Genomic DNA, 21,758 nt, shown 5'->3' on the forward strand with positions numbered 1-21,758 from the left:
AACATTTATTGAACTAAATGGCAAGTAATTCTTAGAAAGATAATAAATGCAGGCACTTTAGCATGTAAGCCAAGATAATCCTCTTTAATAAAAATGTGGCAGGATGAGAGAGCTGACATCACTGTTATATTTTTAAATGGCAGGAAAATCAACGAGAGGTGGCAGCTCCTCTAGAGTTGGGAAATTGACTTTTCTTTTTTTTTAAAAAAAAAAAACAAATTTTATTAATTTTACAATTAAAAAAACAAATCTACAACATATACACAAATGACAAAACCAGAGAAAAGCAAGAAAAAAAGAAAGAAGCACGAAAGGAAAGGAAAAAGAAAGGAAAGGAAAAGGGGGAAGGTGAATACTTAAAAACATTTTCTTTTTCGACAGTTTGTAAGATCTTATAGAGAAGATTAAACCCAGAAGAAAAACAATTTACATATTACTCTAACCCACACAAAATATGGACAAGAATAGATATGGCCTGGATGAATGGGGAAACTGCAAATGAAATAAAAGGAATCGAAATTTTACCAAACGAATGGGCCGATCACAACAACCCAATTCAAATAATTTGGAAAGGCAGAAAAAAACCAAAGAAAAGATGGACATTAAACACTCAACTAATAAGAGAAGAAGAGTATATCAATAAGCTTAAAGAGGAACTAAATTATTCCTTAAAGGAAAATGATAATGATGCAACCTCGAAACAAAATATCTGGGACACATTGGAGGCAGTTATAAGAGGAATAACAATCTCTTATAATGCCATGAGAAATAAAAGAAAATATGCTCAACAAAATAAATTACAACAACAAATTAAGGAATTAGAAATCCAATTACAAAAAACACCCAAAAATCAAAGAGTACAAAATCAGTTAATAACAACTAAACATAAATTGAACTTAATGGAACAAGAAAAAAATGGAAATAAATTGGAAAATGACTAAACAAATTTATTTTGAATATGCAAATAAACCAGGAAGATGGCTATCTTATAAACTTAAAAAAGGAAAGAGATTGATATACCAGTTAATAGATGAGAAGGGCGACTTACAACATGAGATAGAAAAGAAAAGACATTATTCACAAATATTTTGAAAAGTTATATAAAAAAGAAGTTAATGAGGATAAAATAAGAAATTACTTAGAGGAAACGAAAGACAAAATAGTTGGAGATGAATGGAAAGAATTATTAAATAAAGACATTACATGGTCCGAATTGAATAGAGAATCAAAGTAATAATAAAACCCCAGGGCCTGATGGGATCCCGGCAGAATTATATAAAGCAATAACGGAATTAATTGGACCACTGATGATGGAAGTGTTTAATGAGGTATTATTGGCAGCTAAGATGCCAGACTCGTGGAGGGGAGCACTGATTTCGCTGATCCCGAAGGAGGAAGCTGACCACAGATATATTAACAACTACAGACCAATTTCACTTCTAAACACTGATTATAAAATATTCTCCTCCACTATAGCCAATAGACTAAAACAAGTTTTAAATCTATACATACATGAAGACCAAAATGGATTCCTCCCGACTAGACAAAGAATAATTTAAGAACAGTAATAGATGTCTTAGATTTTATGAAGCCCACCCTGAGAAACAATCCACACTTATTTTTTTTAGACGCAGAAAAGGCATTCGACAATTTAAATTGGCATTTCTTAATTCAAAAAATTTATAATATGAATCTAGGTACCAAATTCGAAAATATCATAACAAATTACGATACACAGCAGGCTAATATCTTAATAAATGGGGAACACACCGGTCCAATAAAAATAGAAAAAGGAGTTAGGGCTGCCCTCTTTCACCTCTTCTCTTTATATTCACTCTAGAAACACTCTTAACTCGTATTAGGCAAAATCCTGAAATTAAAGGATTGAAGATTAAAACAGAAGAATACAAATTGCAAGCGTTTGCCGATGATATGGTTTCTTTTTGGAGGAACCAATAGAAAAAGGATATAAATTGATAAAAGAACTAGAACAATTCGGCGCAGTAGCAGGACTTAAAATCAACAGAAAAAAAACAAAATTAATGACCAAAAACTTAACAGAAGACCAGAAAAAAGAATTAGAGGTAAGTATGGGAATACAGGTAACAAAGAAAGTTAAATATTTAGGAATATGGCCAACACCGCAATGTAAAACACTTAAAGAGAATAACTATGATAAATTGTTGCAACAAGTAAAGAAAGATTTAGAATCATGGAGCAGGTTGCAACTTTCACTATTGGGCAGGATTGCTTCTATCAAAATGAACATTTTACCAAAATTCTTATACCTATTTCAGACAATTCCAATTAAATTGCATAAATTTTTTTTGAAGAACTGAATAAGATAACACTTAAATTCATTTGGCAAGGAAAGAAACCTGGAATCAACGTAAAGGCATTACAGGATCTGAAGAGTAGAGGGGGATTAGCACTTCCAAATTGGGAATTATATTATATGGCAGCTACTTTATTATGGTTAAAAGACTGGGTGAACTTACTTAACAAAAGAACGCTAATATTAGAAGGCCACGATCTGCAGAGAGGTTGGCACGCCTTCTTATGGGAAGTGGGGAAACCCAATCAGTCATATTTCCATAGACACCTAATTAGAGATTCACTATTAACCAACTGGAAAAAAGTACGGAAAAAACATTATTTAAAAGTACCGATTTGGCTATCGACAATGGAGGCAATGGTTCATCACAATAATTTGGACATTACAAAAATGATCAAATACAAAGACTTATTAGATTTACAAGGAAAATTGAAAACAAGACAAGAACTACAAGAGAGAGGATTTAAAATCGATCAGTGGGTATATCTCCAAATCCATAGTAGATATAAACAAGATAATAAGGATTTCGGAATTTATAACAAACTGCAGCACTTAGATAAAATTTTATTAGGATCAAACAAAAAAAAATAACTAAATTTTACAAATACTTACTGGAAGTAGAACTAGAACAAGAGATAGTCAAAGGAAATATGATAGCTTGGAGCAGGAATGTCGGACGGAGTATTACATTAACAGAATGGGAAAAGATTTGGAACAGAAACAATAAGATCACAAAATCGGCAGCTTATAAAGAAAACACATAAAAAATGTTTTACAGATGGCACCTTCCCCCTTCGAGGTTGGTGAAGATGCACCCCAACACGAGTCCAAAATGCTGGAAATGTAAAAGTATAGATGGAACCTTTTTCCATATGTGGTAGTCATGTAAGGAAACTCAGAAATATTGGCAAAGAGTTAGAAAATGGCTAGAGGAGATAACCAAAGAACAAATTGAATATAAACCAGAGTCCTTCCTATTAGGGATTTTTGACAAACAGTTACCAAAAAAAATGAAGTATTTAATAATACATATCTTAACAGCGGCCAGGCTAGCGTTTGCTCAGTGCTGCAAATTACCTCACATACCTACAGAACAGATGATCATCCAGAAAATTTCAGATTGTGCAGAAATGGACAAACTAACCCTAGCCCTAAAAAACAAAGATTCTTCAATATATTGTAACAACTGGAATTCTTGGTATTAATGGCTAGACCAAAGATAGATTGTGTATTATAAGGTATAAAAAAAGAATAGGATAAATTTATTTGAATGTAATCCAAATATAGATATCGATAAGATGTGCGTATATGATACAATTTATGGGGAAATTGACTTTTCTGACTCTTTTTAGCTACTTTCTGACTTGTGAAGTTCATCAGGTAGATGTGGCTCTTTCTGGCAATGTCCGAAAACAACTAAAGTTGTTCTATGGCTACTTTATGAGCTCCAAGTCCTTTCAAAAAGGCCACTAGCTTTCTACAACTGAAATAATCAATTTGTGCTGTAGTGTGAATCCACTGTTTTTCAGCGTGACACAATATCATAAAGCACAAGTGGCTTTTATTTTAACACCATTTGATAGTAAAATTTCTCACAAGCTGTTCTCTTCTGCATACCGTAAACAATTTAGATTAAGGATGAAATGGAAACTGGTACAAGCTTTCTCAGCTTTACAGTTGAGTGTTGATTTCTTACTACCTTGTCAAGCAATAGTAGGCATATTTGATTGATAGGTGTTGCTAACCAATTTTCCAGAAATAATTAAAAAAATCTTGTTCATAACTTGGCTTATAACGAAAGGGAAAAGCAGTTTTTGAGCATGCAGAAATAGGTGCCGAATGCTTCTAGAATATATAGATAAATCAGCGGAGGACAGGAAAAAATGACATGATAGCAAAGTTCAGAATTAGGAAGAATGGGTAGAACCACCAGAAAAAATAATTAAGAGAAAACCCTGATTTGGCAGTTTCAAGCATCAGTGTCTCACCTAGAAAAAACACCCATTGTTTTCTTTCATTTGGTGTGCAAAATGACTTTCATTGAAACTGAAAGGAAGAACATCTGATTAGCGTGAGTTAAGTAGACTTCAAACTATTCCTTAAGTCGAGGATTATCTATATATCTTCATTGTATTTACAAGGTTGCAATGCTTAGTTCTACCCTTTCTTTTAAGCAGATTCTCTGTCCAGAAAGCCTTCATATTCTACCCTCTCCCCTCTCTCCTGAATATCATTTTCTGATCTCTAGTGGATTTTATTCTTATTTTAGTCTTTGCTGCTCTAGAGAGGAACTAAAGTGACAAGTATTTTAAAAAGGTTCATTGCTTTTAATGTGAGAAGAAAGGGAAATAAATCATCTTTTGCCTGTTAACTTATCTTCTAAAAGTAATTAGATATTCTGGATAAGCCTGGACATCATGAAAGATAACAAACATTGATGGTTGATTCATGTTGTCAGTTACACTGTCATATAAGTCAAATGCATCATTATTTTTGGATGGTGGTGTAATCTGTCCTGATCTTCCAATGCAATAATCTCCGGTCAGAACACGGGCAACGTACATATATTTTCTGCCATTTTGATCTGGAGTGGAATACGTGTCCATTGCCGAATAGTTTGAGTTGACGGCAAAATAGGTCCCATTACCAATCATTGCAGCTGAAACAAGAAAAAAGGTTGAAAACATTAAAAGATATTGAAAGCACCTCTATCGGTACTTCAGCTTTGAGTGATGAATTTTAAGGTTATCTAGCCAGTTATATTTCTAAAAACAGCCACCAATTGTGTGGCTTATTTAGTCACACCACATTGATGGAAAGGAATCTGAAACCTCATTTTAGGAAGAGCGAACAGAACATTGTAAGCAAGGAGTTATTAAAACTGAGTTGTCACCACTACCATTTTCATGAAAAATAAAAACATGACAGCCTAGTTTTTCCATTCTCCTCAACACTGAAAAAAGATCTTGGTGCCATCCAATCCATCCACTGAGCAGAATGAGATGCCATGCATTCAACAGCCACAATCCTACTGACTCAGAGAACAGAAAAGGAATACTATTTTTGCCCCTGAGCTGTAAACCTGATGGATCCAAAATTCGCCCCAGAGAAAATAAAACTCTGCGTATGCACTCTTCTCACCATGTTAGCTGGTGTGCAAATGCAGCTGATCATGTGAGTCCCTCTGTGTGTTGAATCTGCACAGCTGCCAGAAAGGGGTCACTCAAACCAACCCAGTGGGCCTAAGAGTTTGCAGATCTTTGTAGTGTTTTTCTCTTATGACAGTTTTAATACTTTCACAAAGTATCTATTTTATCATGGTATCAGCCACTTTGATTCTAAATGCTGTTTTATAATAAGACAGAAATCTTTTTGTTGTCCTTTAAAGGAGGATGTGACAGTATAGAGCTCTTTTCTTAGGACTTAATCTCTACTTTTCTTTTGACAGTGTATTCCTTTCAACACAGGAATTTTTTTGTTCTATAGGAATTAAACAAAAAACAAAAAGCCAAGCCAGATTCTTCACTAAACCTTGCAAGCTGTGTCTGGAAGGGAGGGGGAAGGAAGGGGATGCTGTTTGGCTGCTTCTTAAAGATCTTTATATATTTTTGAAACAATGCTTTATGTCATATTCCCTGACATCTGCTTGGAATCATCTTACCATTCTTTCCAGCATAACTGCGGTTAAAGCCATTCTGATAAATTGGTACCAGCGTGTCATGGGGAGTCCCATGGAAAAGGACCTTCTCATTGTTTTCATGGCCATTTTTTGTCTCTATTTGCTTTTTCTTGACTTGATAGGCTTGCCAGAGGTAAGGATTCTGTACCCTTTCAATCTACAAAGATTGCAAATGTAAAATGTTATTATTCATTTACCAGTATCCCACCATACAATATCTATATTCATCTCCCGTGAGTTTTATCATTCTCCCTTGCTGATTATGCTGAGATTAGAAATAAACCGTCTAAGAAAGGTCACAATGGAGAATTGGCAAGGAGAGTCTCTTATGTGTTACTACAGGCTCTGTTGTCCCCTACACTGCCTTTATTCAAGAAGTGTGGGACCATTTTTTTATTATTATTTATTTATTTATTAAATTAACTGCCCATATCACCATTGTATTTGTTAAAATTACAAAAACTTGTACAAAAAACAATGTATCTACCCTGTTCCTCCAACAATACGGCCTCCCCCAATAGGAAGTCCCAGCATGTTTTATAGGCATGAAATGAAATTAAGCCCCTCCCCCCAAATTAAGGCCTATATTAAAACATGCGAAATGGGGGGGGGGGATGGCGGGGGGGGCTTGCTGTTAGGAAGTACTTTTGTTGCACACCCGGATATGGTGCTGCTTGCATTGACCCCGATACGAAGTGCCCCACCAACGTCGAGGTCAACATCCAAGCCGTCGCCACCCACCTGCCCGAAGATGCAAGGGGGGGGAATTAAGTCACCCCCGAAAAGATGGCCTAGCCATTTTTTCGGGGCTCAAAAAAAAATAAGACCGGCCTTATTATATGAGAAACACGGTATAAAAGTCATTAAAAAATTCACAAGCTGTATGCCTAATATCCTCAGTAGTTCACTACAGGTTAAATACAGGTAGTCCTCGACTTACAACAGTTCATTTAGTGACCATTCAAAGTTACAACTGCACTGAAAAAAGTGACTTATCATTTTTCACACTTCCGACGATTTCAGCATCCCCGTGATCACAAGATCAAATTTCAGATGCTTGGCAACCGATTCATATTTATGATGGTTCCCGTGTCCTGGGGTCATGTGATCAACTTTTGCAACTTTCTAAGAAAAATGAATGGGGAAGCCAGATTCACCATGTTACTGGGAACTTCCGGTTTGTCGGCTTCGGAGGCGGCGGGGTTTCGCGATCTCTGCGATCCCCGCCGTGCTAGCCGCTCTTGGTTCCTCCGACCCAGACGGGTCCGGAGGATAAGGTTGCCCCGTAGAGGCAACCGAAGATAGGGAGGATCCGGACAAGGGGTTGGGGTGTTCGCAGACCCCTTCCCCACCCGGCATAACCTCCTTTTCTCAAGTCAGTCCAGCGGCGGTCAGCAATGGCCGCCACAAAGAAGCCAGCAACTGGACAAGATCGTGCTGGAGGAAGAAGGAGAAATTTTTGAAGCGAAAGTTTTTTGGCTGAACTGGGATTAGAAGATATATTTAATACCCTGAAATCTAAGATTTGGTTTTTTGTTTGAAAGATACTTTGTTTCCAGAAGAGATTGGCAAGCGGCGAGTGAAAGTGTTTTCAAGTGAAAGTTTACTCTCCTTCCACATGGAATTAACAAATGAATGCTGAAAATACTACTATTCTATAAAAGGTAAAAATCTAAACCTTCTTGTTATAAATGGGAAGGGAGAGGACAAAAGGAAAATTTATACTAAGATTTTGTTGAAGGAGATGCCTGGAAGATTTTAGAGATTGGAAGTTACTGTAATACAGACTGGTTTTCTTTTTCTCCCTTTGCAACTGATTTTAACCCAGGAAGAAGGGAAGAACTTTGTGCTTTGTTTGGATTGTTTGGTGACTTTGGGACTTTGGGATTTGCTTTAAGCTTGGAAATATCTTTGGCTGTTTTAAGAAGAAGAAGAGGATTTACAATGACTTTATCTGCTGATGAACTGAGAGAGGAATATGGCAAAATAAAGAAAGACGATGTGGGAGAAATTTTTTGCTTTTTAGAAATGCCGCTTGCTACTTATCAGCAAATACAACAATTGATGGAAGAAGAAGAAGAAGAAGCCATCTTTAATGAACCCATAGAGGTGCTTAAGAAAGGAAGGAGAAAGAAAGGGGGAAAAAAGGATATAAGACTTAAAAAAATATCTAAGAAAGAGAAAAATAAGATGCAAAATCAATATAAGGCTAGAAAGCAAAAGGAAAGAGAAATACAACAGAGAGGGGAAGTTAAGGGGGGTAAAAAGACCAGATGGGATAAGACAGGGAGGAAGAAGGGGGAAAAAGGCCACAAGGGTATCAAACAAGATGTGAAAAAGAAATGGTTTTTTAGGGATAAAGGGTAATATAATTTTGTTTTAAAAGGATTCTGCAAGGTACATATGATAGTATTGTAGTATTTGTATTAGAAATAGAAAATTATAATTTTATAAGATTTGAGTAAAGACTAAAATATTAAAGGTTTAATAATGGTAGAATTTAAGATTTAATAAAATATTAAAAGGAAGGTCTAAAATATTTAGTTTAAATATAGATTTTAATTGACTATTGTGTGGATGTTAGTATGAATATATTATTGTAATACTTGCTTTTGAAATAGATAATTGGAATGTTATGAGATTTAATGTTTAATGACATATTTAATTATGTTATGGATTCACTATTTTCTTTTTGTAAGTAGTATGTATTAAGCAGAATCAGATAGGGAATTTGGAGTTACCTTAAATGTTAATTTAGAGGTGCGATGGAAAGGCATCATACTTTGATTTGTGATTTCAGGAGAAATTCTTTTATTTTACTATGGGGAATGAAATATATAGACAATTGGAAAACAATGGACAAAGGATAGAAATATAATGATTTAAATTAAGTTAATAAACAAAATAGAATTAAGAAGAGAGGAAAGCGGGGAGAAGTTATAAAGAAATTACAGAATGGTAATTAAGATAGGTAATGGCATATAAGATGAATATGAATTTAATTGAAGTCCATACAAAGAGTGGTAATCCGGGGCCAAGCTACTTTTTTGAAAAAGAAGTTTTACTTTATGTGTTTTGTGTGTCTATGTCTATGTGAGATTTAATAAAACCTTGGAGGAAAGCGGGAGGAGAATAATTGCAAACAAGACAGAGAAAAATATGAATATGATGATTAAATTTAATGAGAAGAAATGAGAGTGTTTAAAAGATATTTAAGTAGAAATGGGATATATTAAAATCACACTGTATAAAATATTGTATTATCTGCCTTGTAAAAATTTACAAGGGAAAGAGGTTTAATGTGTACAAGGTTTATGTTTTGTTTGTCTTCAAAAACTAATAAAATTTGTTTAAAAAAAAAAAAACCATGTTACTAATTTAACAACTGCAATGATTCACTTACTAACTGTGGCAATAAAGCTTGTAACACGGGCAAAGCTCACTTAATATGTTTAGCTTAGCGACATATATTTTGGGCTCAATTGTTGTCGTAAGTTGAGGGCTAGCTGTAAATACAATTTCTCTGATGGCTTATTTTGGATTATGGAAAGGCCAGTGACATCACTGCTACCATATCTGCTTAAGAACTTCAGAAAGTGCTCCTCACGAACATCAGAGCAGCAAGATTCAGAAAATCATATTCCTTTTGGAATACTTTTACTATTGCTAAAATAAAAATGGGCCAAATGTATAGCCAAAGCAACCACTGTAGATCTAGGTTTATTACGCCCACCATTTGAAAGTACAGAAGATGGAATTACTAAGACAGCAGCATCAGTATCAATGGTCAATATTGGGGTACTTTATGATCAGAAGTCATTATTTGATGGTGGAGAAAGAATGTGTCAGCAAGGGCTCTTAAGCTTTATGACCCATTCACAGGTCAGATGTAGCAGACAAAGAACACGGAGAGGAGTCCAACAGTCTAATGCAATGCAGAGTCCAAACTAAGGAGGCCTGGTGGCACAGTGGTTGAAGTGCAATAATGCAGGCTAACTCTGCCCACAGCTTCAAGTTCGGTCCTGATGGGATCAAGGTTGACTCAGCCTTCCATCCTTCTGAGGTTGGTAAAATGAGGACCCAGATTGTTGGGGGCAATATGCTGACTCTGTAAATCACCTACAGAGGGCTGAAAAGCACCAACAGAGTGGTATAACTGTTATTGTTAGCTCCTGACCTCCAGAATAAAGGCTTTATTTTTTAGATTGTAAAATTGTGAAGGCGAATGGACATTAACTTCAACTCAGTTATGTATTTCCTAGTTGTTCTATCTCTTCTCTTCTTTCTCTCTTTTACACTACAGTGATATAAATACAGGGTGTATCTGAATATTCTCACTTTCAGGATATTACACATTATTCTACATAATTCTTTTCCCATGGGAAGGTATTACCAACTCTTGAGTCAATCTTGCAGCCAGTCACTGATGCTCAATATCACTCAAGAACTCAAAACAGAAACCCGCTGGTGTTCTACCGGTTGTAAAGTTGTGGAACACAAAAGTGGCCCTTTTCAGCTGGCTGGCTTTGGGCCAGTCACTCTCTCTCAGATAAATCCAACTCTTACAGGGTTGTTCTTCTGGGTAAAATAGGAGAAAGAAAGGGTGTTGGGTTTATTTACTTCCTTAAACTCAGATCAAATGTCACCTTTTCAATTGTGAATGTAGGGCAGCCAATCCGGAATATTTTTTCAACATCCTTATATTCTCCTCCTGCAGGCTGCAGTGGAACCAATTTGGCATGGCTTCCTTTCATATCTTCCCACTGTTCAGGAAAGCCTGCAAAATAAACATTTTGTTAAAGTAGTCACATAACCCACCAGAAAATAGAACTGTGCATACATTTGGAATCAATGGAATTTGCAATTATCTCCCCTTGTGCTAAACATTACATGTATTGTTAAAATCTTCACCGTAGTTTGTCATCTTTGCATAGGATAACTTTCTTTCATCATTACTGTCTCGTCAGCACCCACAAACTAAGTAACATGAGTCTTAAGTGTTATTTCCAAACAACTATTTCCATCTTTTCATTTTGTTCTCATAAAACACATTTCTTTTTACTCTTTTCTTCCAATAACTGACCACTTTCCCTTTCTTTCTACTTATCGGTAAACCTGGAAGTTTGTTCTGCTCAGTAGAACAATTTACAAATTGCAAATGTTTTTAGAGTGCTTCTGGGGTATTTCAAGAGCAATTTCTAGGGTAAGAAATTGTTTTTGGTCCTTAAAATACTGATCAATTTAAATAATTTATATTTTTCCAAACATTACAGATATTTTTTTCAGAAACTGGCTATATTAGGGGACTTGTTCAATTTCAAAAGGCATACTCAACAACTATCTACTCCGATAGAGGTACTCTCCGCCATGACTTCCTGTCCCCATTTTTAAATACTACAAATATACCTAAAATGCTTACAATAAAATACTTTCTCAGAAATAAAGACGATTCTAGAGTCTGGAAGACAAATCCTCCTCCTATTTATTCTTATTCTTTTTGAAGAAAGAGTTAAAAACCCTCGAATGCAGATGGGGAAGGAAGCCTGATATGAGCAAGAAGTATGTTTCTAGACCCAATGGAAGTCACAAGCCTTGTATCAACTTATTCTTATTGCTTCCTTCACTTTGGGGAAAGGATTCCTGTACTGCCAATTTCTACCAAAAAGTGAAAACAAGCCTAAAATTCTTGCTGGGAAATGAATAGATGGAACACCTGCTCTACACATGAATAAGCCTTGCACATCCAGTATCAAATTGACAGTCACGTTTTGATGCCAATCGTACAAATGGTCTGTTCACTTTTTTAAAAAAATTTCCTTGTGATATATATATACATTCACCTATCTTGAATCTGTGCCCTGCCCCATTTGCACTTTTTAAATCCTGGGTAACAGTAATCTAGCCACTATTCCAACCCGATCATTTAAGAGATTCATTACCTTCATCCTTTCCAACACGTTTAATTTTCATACTTTGTCCTTGGCTATCTACAACATACATCTTGTTCAGGTTGGCTGTGTAGTTCTGTCCCTGAATTTGGACCTGAATTTGTTTCTTTTTGCTGATTTTAGCATCTTCTAAATCAAGATTACTAAATATATCAAAAGCTACAAAGGTATCTCCATTTGTACAATACTGCCACTCAACCAAAACTTTAACACATTCTGCCTTAGATTTCCTTTCTTGATCAGCTTTAAGTGTTTTTAAGAGGTCCTGAATTTCTGTGAAAGCAGTGAGGACATCCCGGGGGATACCAGATAACAAAATAAAAGAAGGAGACTCCATCTTGTTCAGTTCAATGGCAACATGCAATCTTTTCTGGAGATCATTCAGTCTCTTGATTTCAACATCAGAAAACATGTCTATCAAGTCATCAACAATGCGATTTTCTGCCTGTTCCTCGAAAACCAATTTCCTTAGCCAGGCTTCAGCCTCTTCCACTTTTTTCCTGTTTTCGCCACATATCTCAAATGATGACGTCTCAATCTTCTTCTCCAATGCTATAACACTTTTCTTTTTAGCAGGTGACCTCCAACCAGTCAGAAACCCTATAAGCAAAAGGGAAATTCTGTTAAGTGTACACTCAATGGGGGAAAAAATGGAACTGTATTCACAGTAAATGAACCCCACACTTGCCTTTAAACTTAGAAAACATAGATTCGGACGTGGGCAATGCCCGTCCTTTTTTATTTTCCAAAATGGTAGAAAAAGATTTTTGCATATGTGGCTGAAAGACAACAACTTTAACAAGTTTCAAGCATCCAAGCGACCCTTTTCCTGCAAAGTCAGCAACTGCACTGATAATTTCTTCAGCTGCTTCATCAGGACTCTTTCTTCCCTGACCTGTTTGACATACAACAGAGAAAACCCAACAAAATATAATTAGTTTACTAACAAAACTGTTAGTACTTAGCACAAGGGACTCAAAAGATGGACAACCCATGATCCTTCAGATATCAGACTACAATTCTCCCCATCCCTGCTGTCATTCAAGGATATGCAAGAATCTTACATTTGGGAGGCAACTGGTTCTTTACTTGTGAGCTGCTAATATTTGTTAGATAGTATTACCCTTATATTTTTTTAAAAATCAACATGTGTGTTTTCATAACAGGCAATTAATCAGTCAAGCAGAATGTTGCCTACCTCTCTTTTAAAATAGGTATGTACTGTGATTCTAATTTACTTCTTGCCTTTCTTCCATCACTGGAGTTAAGCGTAGCCTTTAGAGCAGGGGTCTCCCAAACTTGGCAATTTTGAGACCTGTGGACTTCAACTGCCAGAATTCCTGAGCCACAATTTCCCGATGAGGGATGCTCGCCCAAAGAACAAACTCTCTATTCTCACACTTTGCCCTTAGAGAGGTTGATAAGGATCAGTTACTGGCAGCAGGGTTGGGATGCTACCGGTTCTACCTGGCTCTATAGAACTGGTAGCTCCGAAGAGCAGCAGACATAGAACCGGTTCTGTGTTTGCTGCTGTTTGGCCCACCCACCCACCTGGGCTCTTACCTGTCTTTTATTTCCTGCTTTTTCAACCTCAGCTGCTTTGTGTGGCACAGGAAAAAAGACTTTCCAAACGCTGCACACCTGCGCACAGTGCTTTTCAGCTGTCCAGGCAGCACAGCTTAAGGGTTTTTACACGTGCACGCAGCTTTTCAAACATACTCACCAAAATGGTATAAACACCAGTTGACTCCCACCCAATTGGAAGTACCCTCAAAAAATCCCCCTCCATAATTCTACGGGAGTGGGCAGATCTTTTGTAGTCGGGACTTCAGTTTTAATGGTTTTCAGCATGAGTGGCCAAGAACCTTGATATATTGCACCATCATGAATGTTTGGATTCAAAAGAAGTGGGGGAAATGGATATCTACTTGGGGAAAATTGTTGAAATCTGAATTGTAATCCCCAATCCACCCTTTTTATATATGCATTGACACTGTACAAACATACATATGCAACAGGTGGAGATCCTGCTGCAATATCCTGGGCACAGATTTTTTTCTTATTCTAGCAGAATCTCCAAATTCAACAGACCCTTTTGCAAACTCTGCAATGCAAAATCTGTGGGACATTTTTCTTCTCCGAGGACTTCTCTGTTTGGGAATTTGTTTACCATGCTAGTTTTAGTCCCCTACTGCTTCTTAAACATGTTAAGTGAATTACAATATAGGATTTGTGCAGCTGTATTGCTGTGCTATCCACGTAAAGAATGAACCTGATTTTCAACAATTAAGCTTCTCAAAAAAGGCTGTGTTATGCAACATGATCCAGAACAATCTTGTAATGACAAGAAATTTTGATAACACACTTCATTGGAACACTGACATCATGATGCTACAGCATATCTAACGCAAGTCACCCCTTTGTATCACAACGTATCATCATCATTTTCTCCTCTTGCTCCCTCAGTTTGACTATGATATGCTGGGTATGGGTTCAAAAGATCACAAAAGAAGGAGTAATAGCCCCCTAGTTATTAACTGTAAATCAGTGGTGGCTAACCTTTTTGGGCTCCTGTGCCAAAAATTGTGTGTGCCAGCACCCAGAAGGCAATGCGCCCCCGTCCCCTACGCATGCACGCGCAATCCACCCACCCACTCCTTACCTGCACTCACCTCACAGCTGATTTTCGGCCAGTTTGAGGCCTTTTTTGGCCTCCTAAAGGCTTGAGGAAGACTTCTGCAGATTTCTACAAGCTTTGTAGGCTAAAATCTAGTTCCATTTTGTCACTTCCGTTTTTTTCAGAAAAACAGGAAATGATGAAATGGGGCTAAATTTCGGCCCTTGTGGAAGCCTGCAGAAGCCTTCCTCAAGCCTTTGGGAGGCCGAAAAAGGCCTCAAACCAGCCGAAAATCAGCTGTAGCGCTGAGGTAAGTTTGCCTGCAGCTCGTGTGCTGGCACAAATGGCTTTGCGTGCCACCTGTGGCATCTGTGCCATAGGTTCGCCATCACGACTTTGGATCTAAGATAAAAGCCTGAAAGCAGAATGAAGGCAACCGCAAAGTCAAGTCAAATCTCTTTCAAGTCAAGCTTGAATTCCTAAGAGACTTCATGGACACCTTCATGAAATTTTCTTAAGAGCAATAGATGAAGAGCTTGCCATTGCTTTCTTCTAGAATGTTATTTCAACTTCCAAGTATAGTCTACAGCTCTGCTATTTCCTAAGATCCTTTGATCTAAGTCCTAAACATACCAGGGGCTGCTGCCTGCAAACGAACAGAAGTCACGAAGGAGAAATTAAGAAACAAGATCAGAGATGGATCCTACTTCAGTTTGAGGATGGAATACAGGGGAATTTCGTCTCCTTTGACATGTTCAGACATAGCAGAACACTGGAACTTATCCATGGGATGCTAGCCTAGCATGGCAAATCCATTGCAACAGTTCACATTTTCTAACAGTGAGCTAATTTGGGAAACTGTCACTAGGATTTAGGACATAGTTTCCTCGTTAATGAAAACTTTATTCTAGAAAAGCACAAATTATTATCTGGGGGAGAAATACAAACCTGTTCCAATTACAGGGAAGGCTACAGAGGCATGCTGTTTTGCTTCACATTCCTGAAGCACTTTGGAGACCTGAGTTTTGATGCTGGGGCAAGGAGCCAGGTGGATAATTTTTTTACAGGATAGTTTGCCATTCTGCGTAGTTACAAATCCATTGTGAGGCTGCAAGGCTGGAAAAATGAAAATGATAACTTCTCCATGGACTGTCTTTGGCATATAGTAAGTACAGTATATATCAATACATTTCTTAACAGAGCACAACTATAAACTCCGCCCGACAACTGCTTGCCCTTTGTTGCCTACTGCAAAGATGTTTTGGACTGCCAGAAAAATTGAATGTTCTTTTTAATGTCAAATTGTAGAAATGTAGCCCTCAACTGAGTCCTTTGGCACATGCAGAGAATATAAGGAAAATTCTTATGTTTTCCTCTCTTTTTCTCACTGATGGTCAAAGACACTGATAACAACAGAAGTGCCAGCTAGATAAGCAGTTTCTGACTGTTTCCAAAATTTGCTCCTCCATCTTCATCAATATTCTGGCATTCTGGTGGGAAATTACCCTCAGAAGCTGAGGAAGGTATCTGGCATTTTGGAGATGATCCTATCAGAATGCTTATTCTGATACCAACATCTTTTTTTCCTTGTCATCTAACTCCAAGGAACCATAGGATCCTTTTAAAACTTTACCTCTGTCTAATAATGGGCTGATCAGAAAGAAAGAGCTGAAAATAAATTCCAACAGGAGATATTGCTAGAAAACTAGACTTTGGGGTTGAGGCTTGGCCTATTTGAGATGAAGCTGCAACCCTTGAAAGAGTTAGTTTGGAGTCTAGTAGTATTTCTTGAATGTTCCTCTGCTGCTCTAGATTTACTGACCGTGGCAAGGCCACATTTGCAACCTTCTAGCTAGTATGTTATGTGCCATCTTTCCTAAGCTAGTCAGATTTAAAAATAATTATCCACAGCTTGATTATATCCTGTCTTTCTTGACTCAACAACAACAGTCAATTTACAGAATAGTACTGACAAATTTATTCAGAACTATGATTAAATGATCTAAGAAATAACACGCAAACTATATTTGGCAATTGAAATTCCCCAAATCCTCCATTACCTAACTGAATGGGACCTCTTGTTGCATCTTACCAAGTCTTGCACATTCCGCTTCAATTTCAGGTCCAGCAGCTTCCAAAATTGCTTTGGAGACACCTGTAAAGAAGTGAAAAAGGGGGGAGGAATATGTATCACAGTAAATAATGAACTTAAAATACAACCTTTGCTTTCTTGCAAACATTTCATAGTAAGAAAATTCCTAAGAATTTGTGAGGTGGGGATTGAATTAGATACTGCATTAATATATCCAACAGAATCGAGCCACAATACTCTGAAATATTGTCTCTGGTTACAAGAAAATAGTTTTAAATCAATGAATCTTCATTTCTTCCTCTCATTCATTCATTCACACACATACAAACAGACTTTGTATAGGTTTTTGTCTCGCCAAGAACCAGCACTTAGCTTATTAGGATGTTCAGAAGATGTTTATTTGAAATTCAGTACCTGCTTTTGATGTAAAGTTTTCATTGGTCACATTCACAATGACATCTGTCTTTTCCATGACAATATCTCCTGTCACTGACTGGAAGGTAACGGATCCAAACTGCATTTCATTACTCCCTAAAGCTGAGGTAGAAAGGGATCCCAAGGAACCTGTGATTGAGGGAAAAAACACTCTTATTGAGTTATAGCACTGATATCCATTGACTGAGCACTATCCTCCTATTCTTTGTAAAAGATATAAATACCGATTTCAAGATCCAGTTTTTAAAAAATCAATATTTTGGAGGGGATATCTATGGGAAATAAGGTCTGCACATCTGGGAAATGCTACTCTTAAAAGTGATACCTTGAACATCTTTTTAAAAAAGTTTTGTTATATTTTTATTTTTAAATGTACACCAATATCAATAAACGAACAGTGTGAACAGTGAATATCTTAAGATATCCAAGAGGAAAAAAATTGTGGCTCGTTCATATGCTGAAATAACTCAGATAAACATTATAATCATCAAGGATTTGCTGAACAAGTCATTCTACTCTAGTTTGTGCATCGTAAGTTTGGTCTCGTGCTTAAGGCACCAGACTACAAAGTGGGAGACTGTGAGTTCAAGTTCTACCTTAGGCATGAAAGCCAGCTGGGTGATTTTGGGCCAGTCACTTCTCTCTCAGCCTAACTCACCTCAAAAGGTTGTTGTTGTTGCTGTTTGGAAAAGAGTTCACCTCGCTGTATTATTTGTAAAAATAATAAAGGCAGGATACAAACAAATAAATTATACTACTAAGCTATGATTCACAAATAAAAGTAGCTGTATTTGTACACTGTGTTAACTACCAAAACCAAACATATCATGCTATGGCTTCGCATATGCAGTCATAGCTATTTTGAAAGAAGTCGAAAACAGAGATTTCCCCAAACTTTCTGGCTTTGCCGAATGGCAGAAGAGGGGGGGGGAGGGAGAATGATTACATGTGAGTGGTGGGTGAGCGCACACACTCACCCACTTCCACCACCCACTTCCAAATGGGCCAAGGCCCAGTAGTGGGCCAGGAGTTGGGGACCCCCCGGTATAAAATATCTTCAGTAAATGTAGTCCCTCCGTTCTTCTAGTACTTGTTATTGATATTATGTAAAGGAAGGCCTCTCCACATACCCCTCATGTTATATCCCAGTTGTACCCAATACAGTTCTGGAGCTCATGAGAAAAAGGTGGAGAAAGAAGTCTGACTAACTGAGCCCACCCATTACCTGCTGCCATTTCTTCATTGCTCGGTGGCACAGCCTTGAGACTATCATCAATCCCAGATTGTAAAACCTTTGTAAACGCCTAGGGGAGAGAAAGTTATCCACATGTTTCCAAAGCTATGCTAAGAAGGAACAATAACACCATGGAACAATTCTTTTAACATTTCAATAAGCGCACTGAGGGTAGTGAACTTGCAAATTTGGGGATCCTGAGGGACAGTGTCATTGGATGCCCCCGGATACTATGAGTGTTTCTACTAAAAATAGGTGCATCCAACATTTTCAATAAAATATAACAGCTGTCTGAATAGGGGGAAGTCAGTAAGCTTTTAACTCTGTTTTTACCAAAATTTACTAACATTATGGCAAAATTGCTACGCCTACACACACACACCACAAAAACCATGAGGCTCTGGATAAAACTACTTGATTTGACTGCCCTGAAAGACATAACAGATGCTCATCTTTGAGAAGCAGAAATGATTGAATGGATAATATTGCCAAATACGATGAGCGTCATATGTGCACTATTCCAGAGAATGTTTAAACGTAGTTAATGGGATAAGCCACATCTGGCTGGATTTGAACATCCTATGTCACAAACCCTAACAAAACAAAACATTAAGTTTGGTAAGAGAGCCAATTTGGTGTAATGGTGTGAAACCAGGAGACCATGAGTTCAAGTCCCATCTTAGCCATGAAAAACCAACATGGTTATTTTGGACCAGACACTCTCTTTCAGCCCAACCAACCTCACAGGGTTGTTTTTCTGGGGAAAATAGGACGAGGAAGGTGTGTTGGTTATTTGCCGCCTTAAGTTATTTGTAAAAATAGTAAAGGTGGGATAAAAACAAACGAACCAATTAACGAATGAATGAATTTAGCCAAAATCAAGCAAATCACATTGTAGCTTTCAAAGATATGTGGCCCACCTTTGAATGTATCTGGGGAAGTAATGCCCATCCAACGGTCCACCTTTGCTGCTGCTGTTTTTGTAATAATTAGCTGGAAACTTACAATTATTTTTGCAAATTAAAGTTCGAGGTTTCTTAAAAACAAAGAGCAGTTTCTTATTTGGAAGAAAAGTAACATTACCTTTATATTATCTTTATCTTTTGGATGCAGGAGAATATGGACTTTCTGAAGGGATTTGAAATTCTTCTTTCTACTGAACCTAAGTATTTCTTCAAACATACATTTAGCCACCTCAGAATTTGGAAAATTAAAACCTCCAGTCCCAATGGCTGGGAATGAGATAGACTGTAACGACAACATTTCGGCCCTCTCCAGACAATTTCTCACAATATTTTTAAGTTTCTGTAAAATATAGAGCAATATTTCACAATTAGGCTTTAAAAGGCCCAATATTAACACAAGACTTAATTTAGGAGCCAGAATAGACAAGAGGGGTGAACAGATCAACTTCATTCACACATAAAGACAGGGATATGAAAAACATGGGAGAGCTACATTCAACTACATCAAATCAGCATATTCAATTGCATCAAAACTATAGCTCTGGTACTGAAGAATGTCTTACAAAAAAACACCTCCTTTTTGTGTTATTTTTTAATAAAAAGACATAATGTATATTATATCAGCCCATCAATGGATAAGCCAACCCTCACAATTTTTTACAGAAGTACGATGGAAAATATGCCACCCATGGATAAGCTGTTCCAAATTTGTCATGGTATTTTACTTAAAATTTCAAGGTCAGCTCTCATACAGATGGGCTTAATTCACAAGGATATACAGGTAATTTAAAAACTATGATCATATATCTTTGTAGATAAGCGAACTCATTTTTTAGATGCATTTTAGCACCTTTTTCAAGAAGCAAGTGGACTTTCTGGTTTTTCTTTGAAGATATTTCGCTTCTCATCTGAGAAGCTTCTTCAGCTTCAGAGTCCAGTTGCCCCTTGAAAAAGCACTTTTGGGACTAAAATTCTTAGCTTATCTTCAAATATATAAAATACTCAGGAATAAGATGGACAATTGTGTATACATGTTTTGTAACCTCAGTACAAACTGACACACAAAGATTGATGTTAAAACCAAAACTGTGTAGAAGAGCCACTGAGCATGCCTAGGAGAGTATTGGCAAAGCTCAAGAAATTGCCTTAACTACACACAAGGAGCATAAAAGGAAATATTGGTTCCCATTATTCTTTAACCTGAATTGTTAATCTCATGTAGAGACATAGGATTATAAACAAAGGTCATAAACAATCCTTTTTTTTTTTTTTTTTTAACTCATGAACATTACATTCCAAGAGAATTACAGCAAAATGAATCAGTACCTTGGTTGCATTCCCTTTTCCTGCATCCCACTGTGGAACTATGACATGGAACAAGAAAGCACAGGCAAGGTTATGCCCATGGGTTTGAATTACACCGTTGCCTTGGGCTCCTTGATCTTGGACCGTTTCATGGAACTCAAGTTGAAGCTCAACTCCAGCCTTCTGCAGCACAGCTTTTGAAAGTGGGCCTACGCCAAGCTTTAGATCTTCACCAATAGTGCTTACGATAACATCTGTCTGGAATCAAAGCCGTGTTAAAATTACTTTCAAGATGATTTTATGTATTGCAAGATTAACTGCCTGGGAGATACGTATGTGTATTTTTTGACCCATTATGCTACTATTAAGGTAACACAGGGAGAAAACAGTCCCTAAACAAATTAGACCTCTTTGATCCACAGAAGGCTCCAACAGGGAACAGGAATGGTATGGGGAAAAAGTTGCTATTCCTTGCAACTCCAATATCTCTGACTCATATCATAATGAATTGGTTCTGGTTATTAATTCAAGAGGTTGGACAAGTGGTAGGGAAATCACTAGCGCTTTCTTACATTATCAAGGTTTAAGCATGCCTTCCCCATTAACAGAACCCACAAAATATAGCATGGAAATTCAGTCCCTATCCTTTGCCTGGATGTGAAAAGTAGAATTTCCTTTTACTCATGCAGCGCATCCCTGGTTCAGAGTTTTCTCTTCAAAGGCAACAGCCTTTAAAATTAGTCAAGACTAAAAGACTATTCCAATCTTGTCCAAGATGTGCATCCAATTCTAATCTAACACAAATCCAACTGAGCCTTGGAGAAGACGGTGATCAGATGCCAATTTTGTTTTAGAATTCTCCTTCGATGTGAAATATCAACATTTTAGAGGCATAATAAATGGTTCAAAATAAATAAAATATGTACTAGCTGCACTGAAGATAATTTAAGGTTCTCTACTAATATAAATGCTTACCGTAGCATCTTCGATGCCTTTTTCTTCTAAAATCAGTTTCAGTCCTTCATCAGAAATCACAAGATCTTTAATCTCCAAAAGTTGACTGACTGATGGAGAAGACAGTGGTGTGGGCTGAATCCACTTTTAAACACTTTGTGTAAAGCATCAGAAAATGCCTGAATTGTTTGAGG

General features: G+C 37.1%; 1 protein-coding gene across 1 annotated transcript in view; it reads right to left on the bottom strand.

The window, feature by feature from the left end:
* Positions 1-206: 206 nt before the first annotated feature.
* LOC113410737 (protein mono-ADP-ribosyltransferase PARP14-like) overlaps positions 207-21,758 on the bottom strand; it is a 52,336-nt gene continuing 30,784 nt past the window's right edge. The window contains 13 exon segments of the mRNA XM_087955959.1: positions 207-4,994; positions 5,997-6,171; positions 10,661-10,791; positions 11,954-12,562; positions 12,651-12,857; positions 15,528-15,695; positions 16,672-16,734; positions 17,086-17,235; positions 18,332-18,410; positions 19,424-19,645; positions 20,632-20,868; positions 21,586-21,704; positions 21,707-21,757. Coding sequence (XP_087812085.1) covers positions 4,708-4,994; positions 5,997-6,171; positions 10,661-10,791; positions 11,954-12,562; positions 12,651-12,857; positions 15,528-15,695; positions 16,672-16,734; positions 17,086-17,235; positions 18,332-18,410; positions 19,424-19,645; positions 20,632-20,868; positions 21,586-21,704; positions 21,707-21,757 — 2,498 coding nt within the window. The 3' untranslated portion in view covers positions 207-4,707.

Source organism: Notechis scutatus, chromosome 1, assembly GCF_049901735.1.
Source record: "Notechis scutatus isolate UNSWTSFEM ecotype Mainland chromosome 1, rNotScu1.2, whole genome shotgun sequence".
NCBI lineage: Eukaryota > Metazoa > Chordata > Lepidosauria > Squamata > Elapidae > Notechis > Notechis scutatus.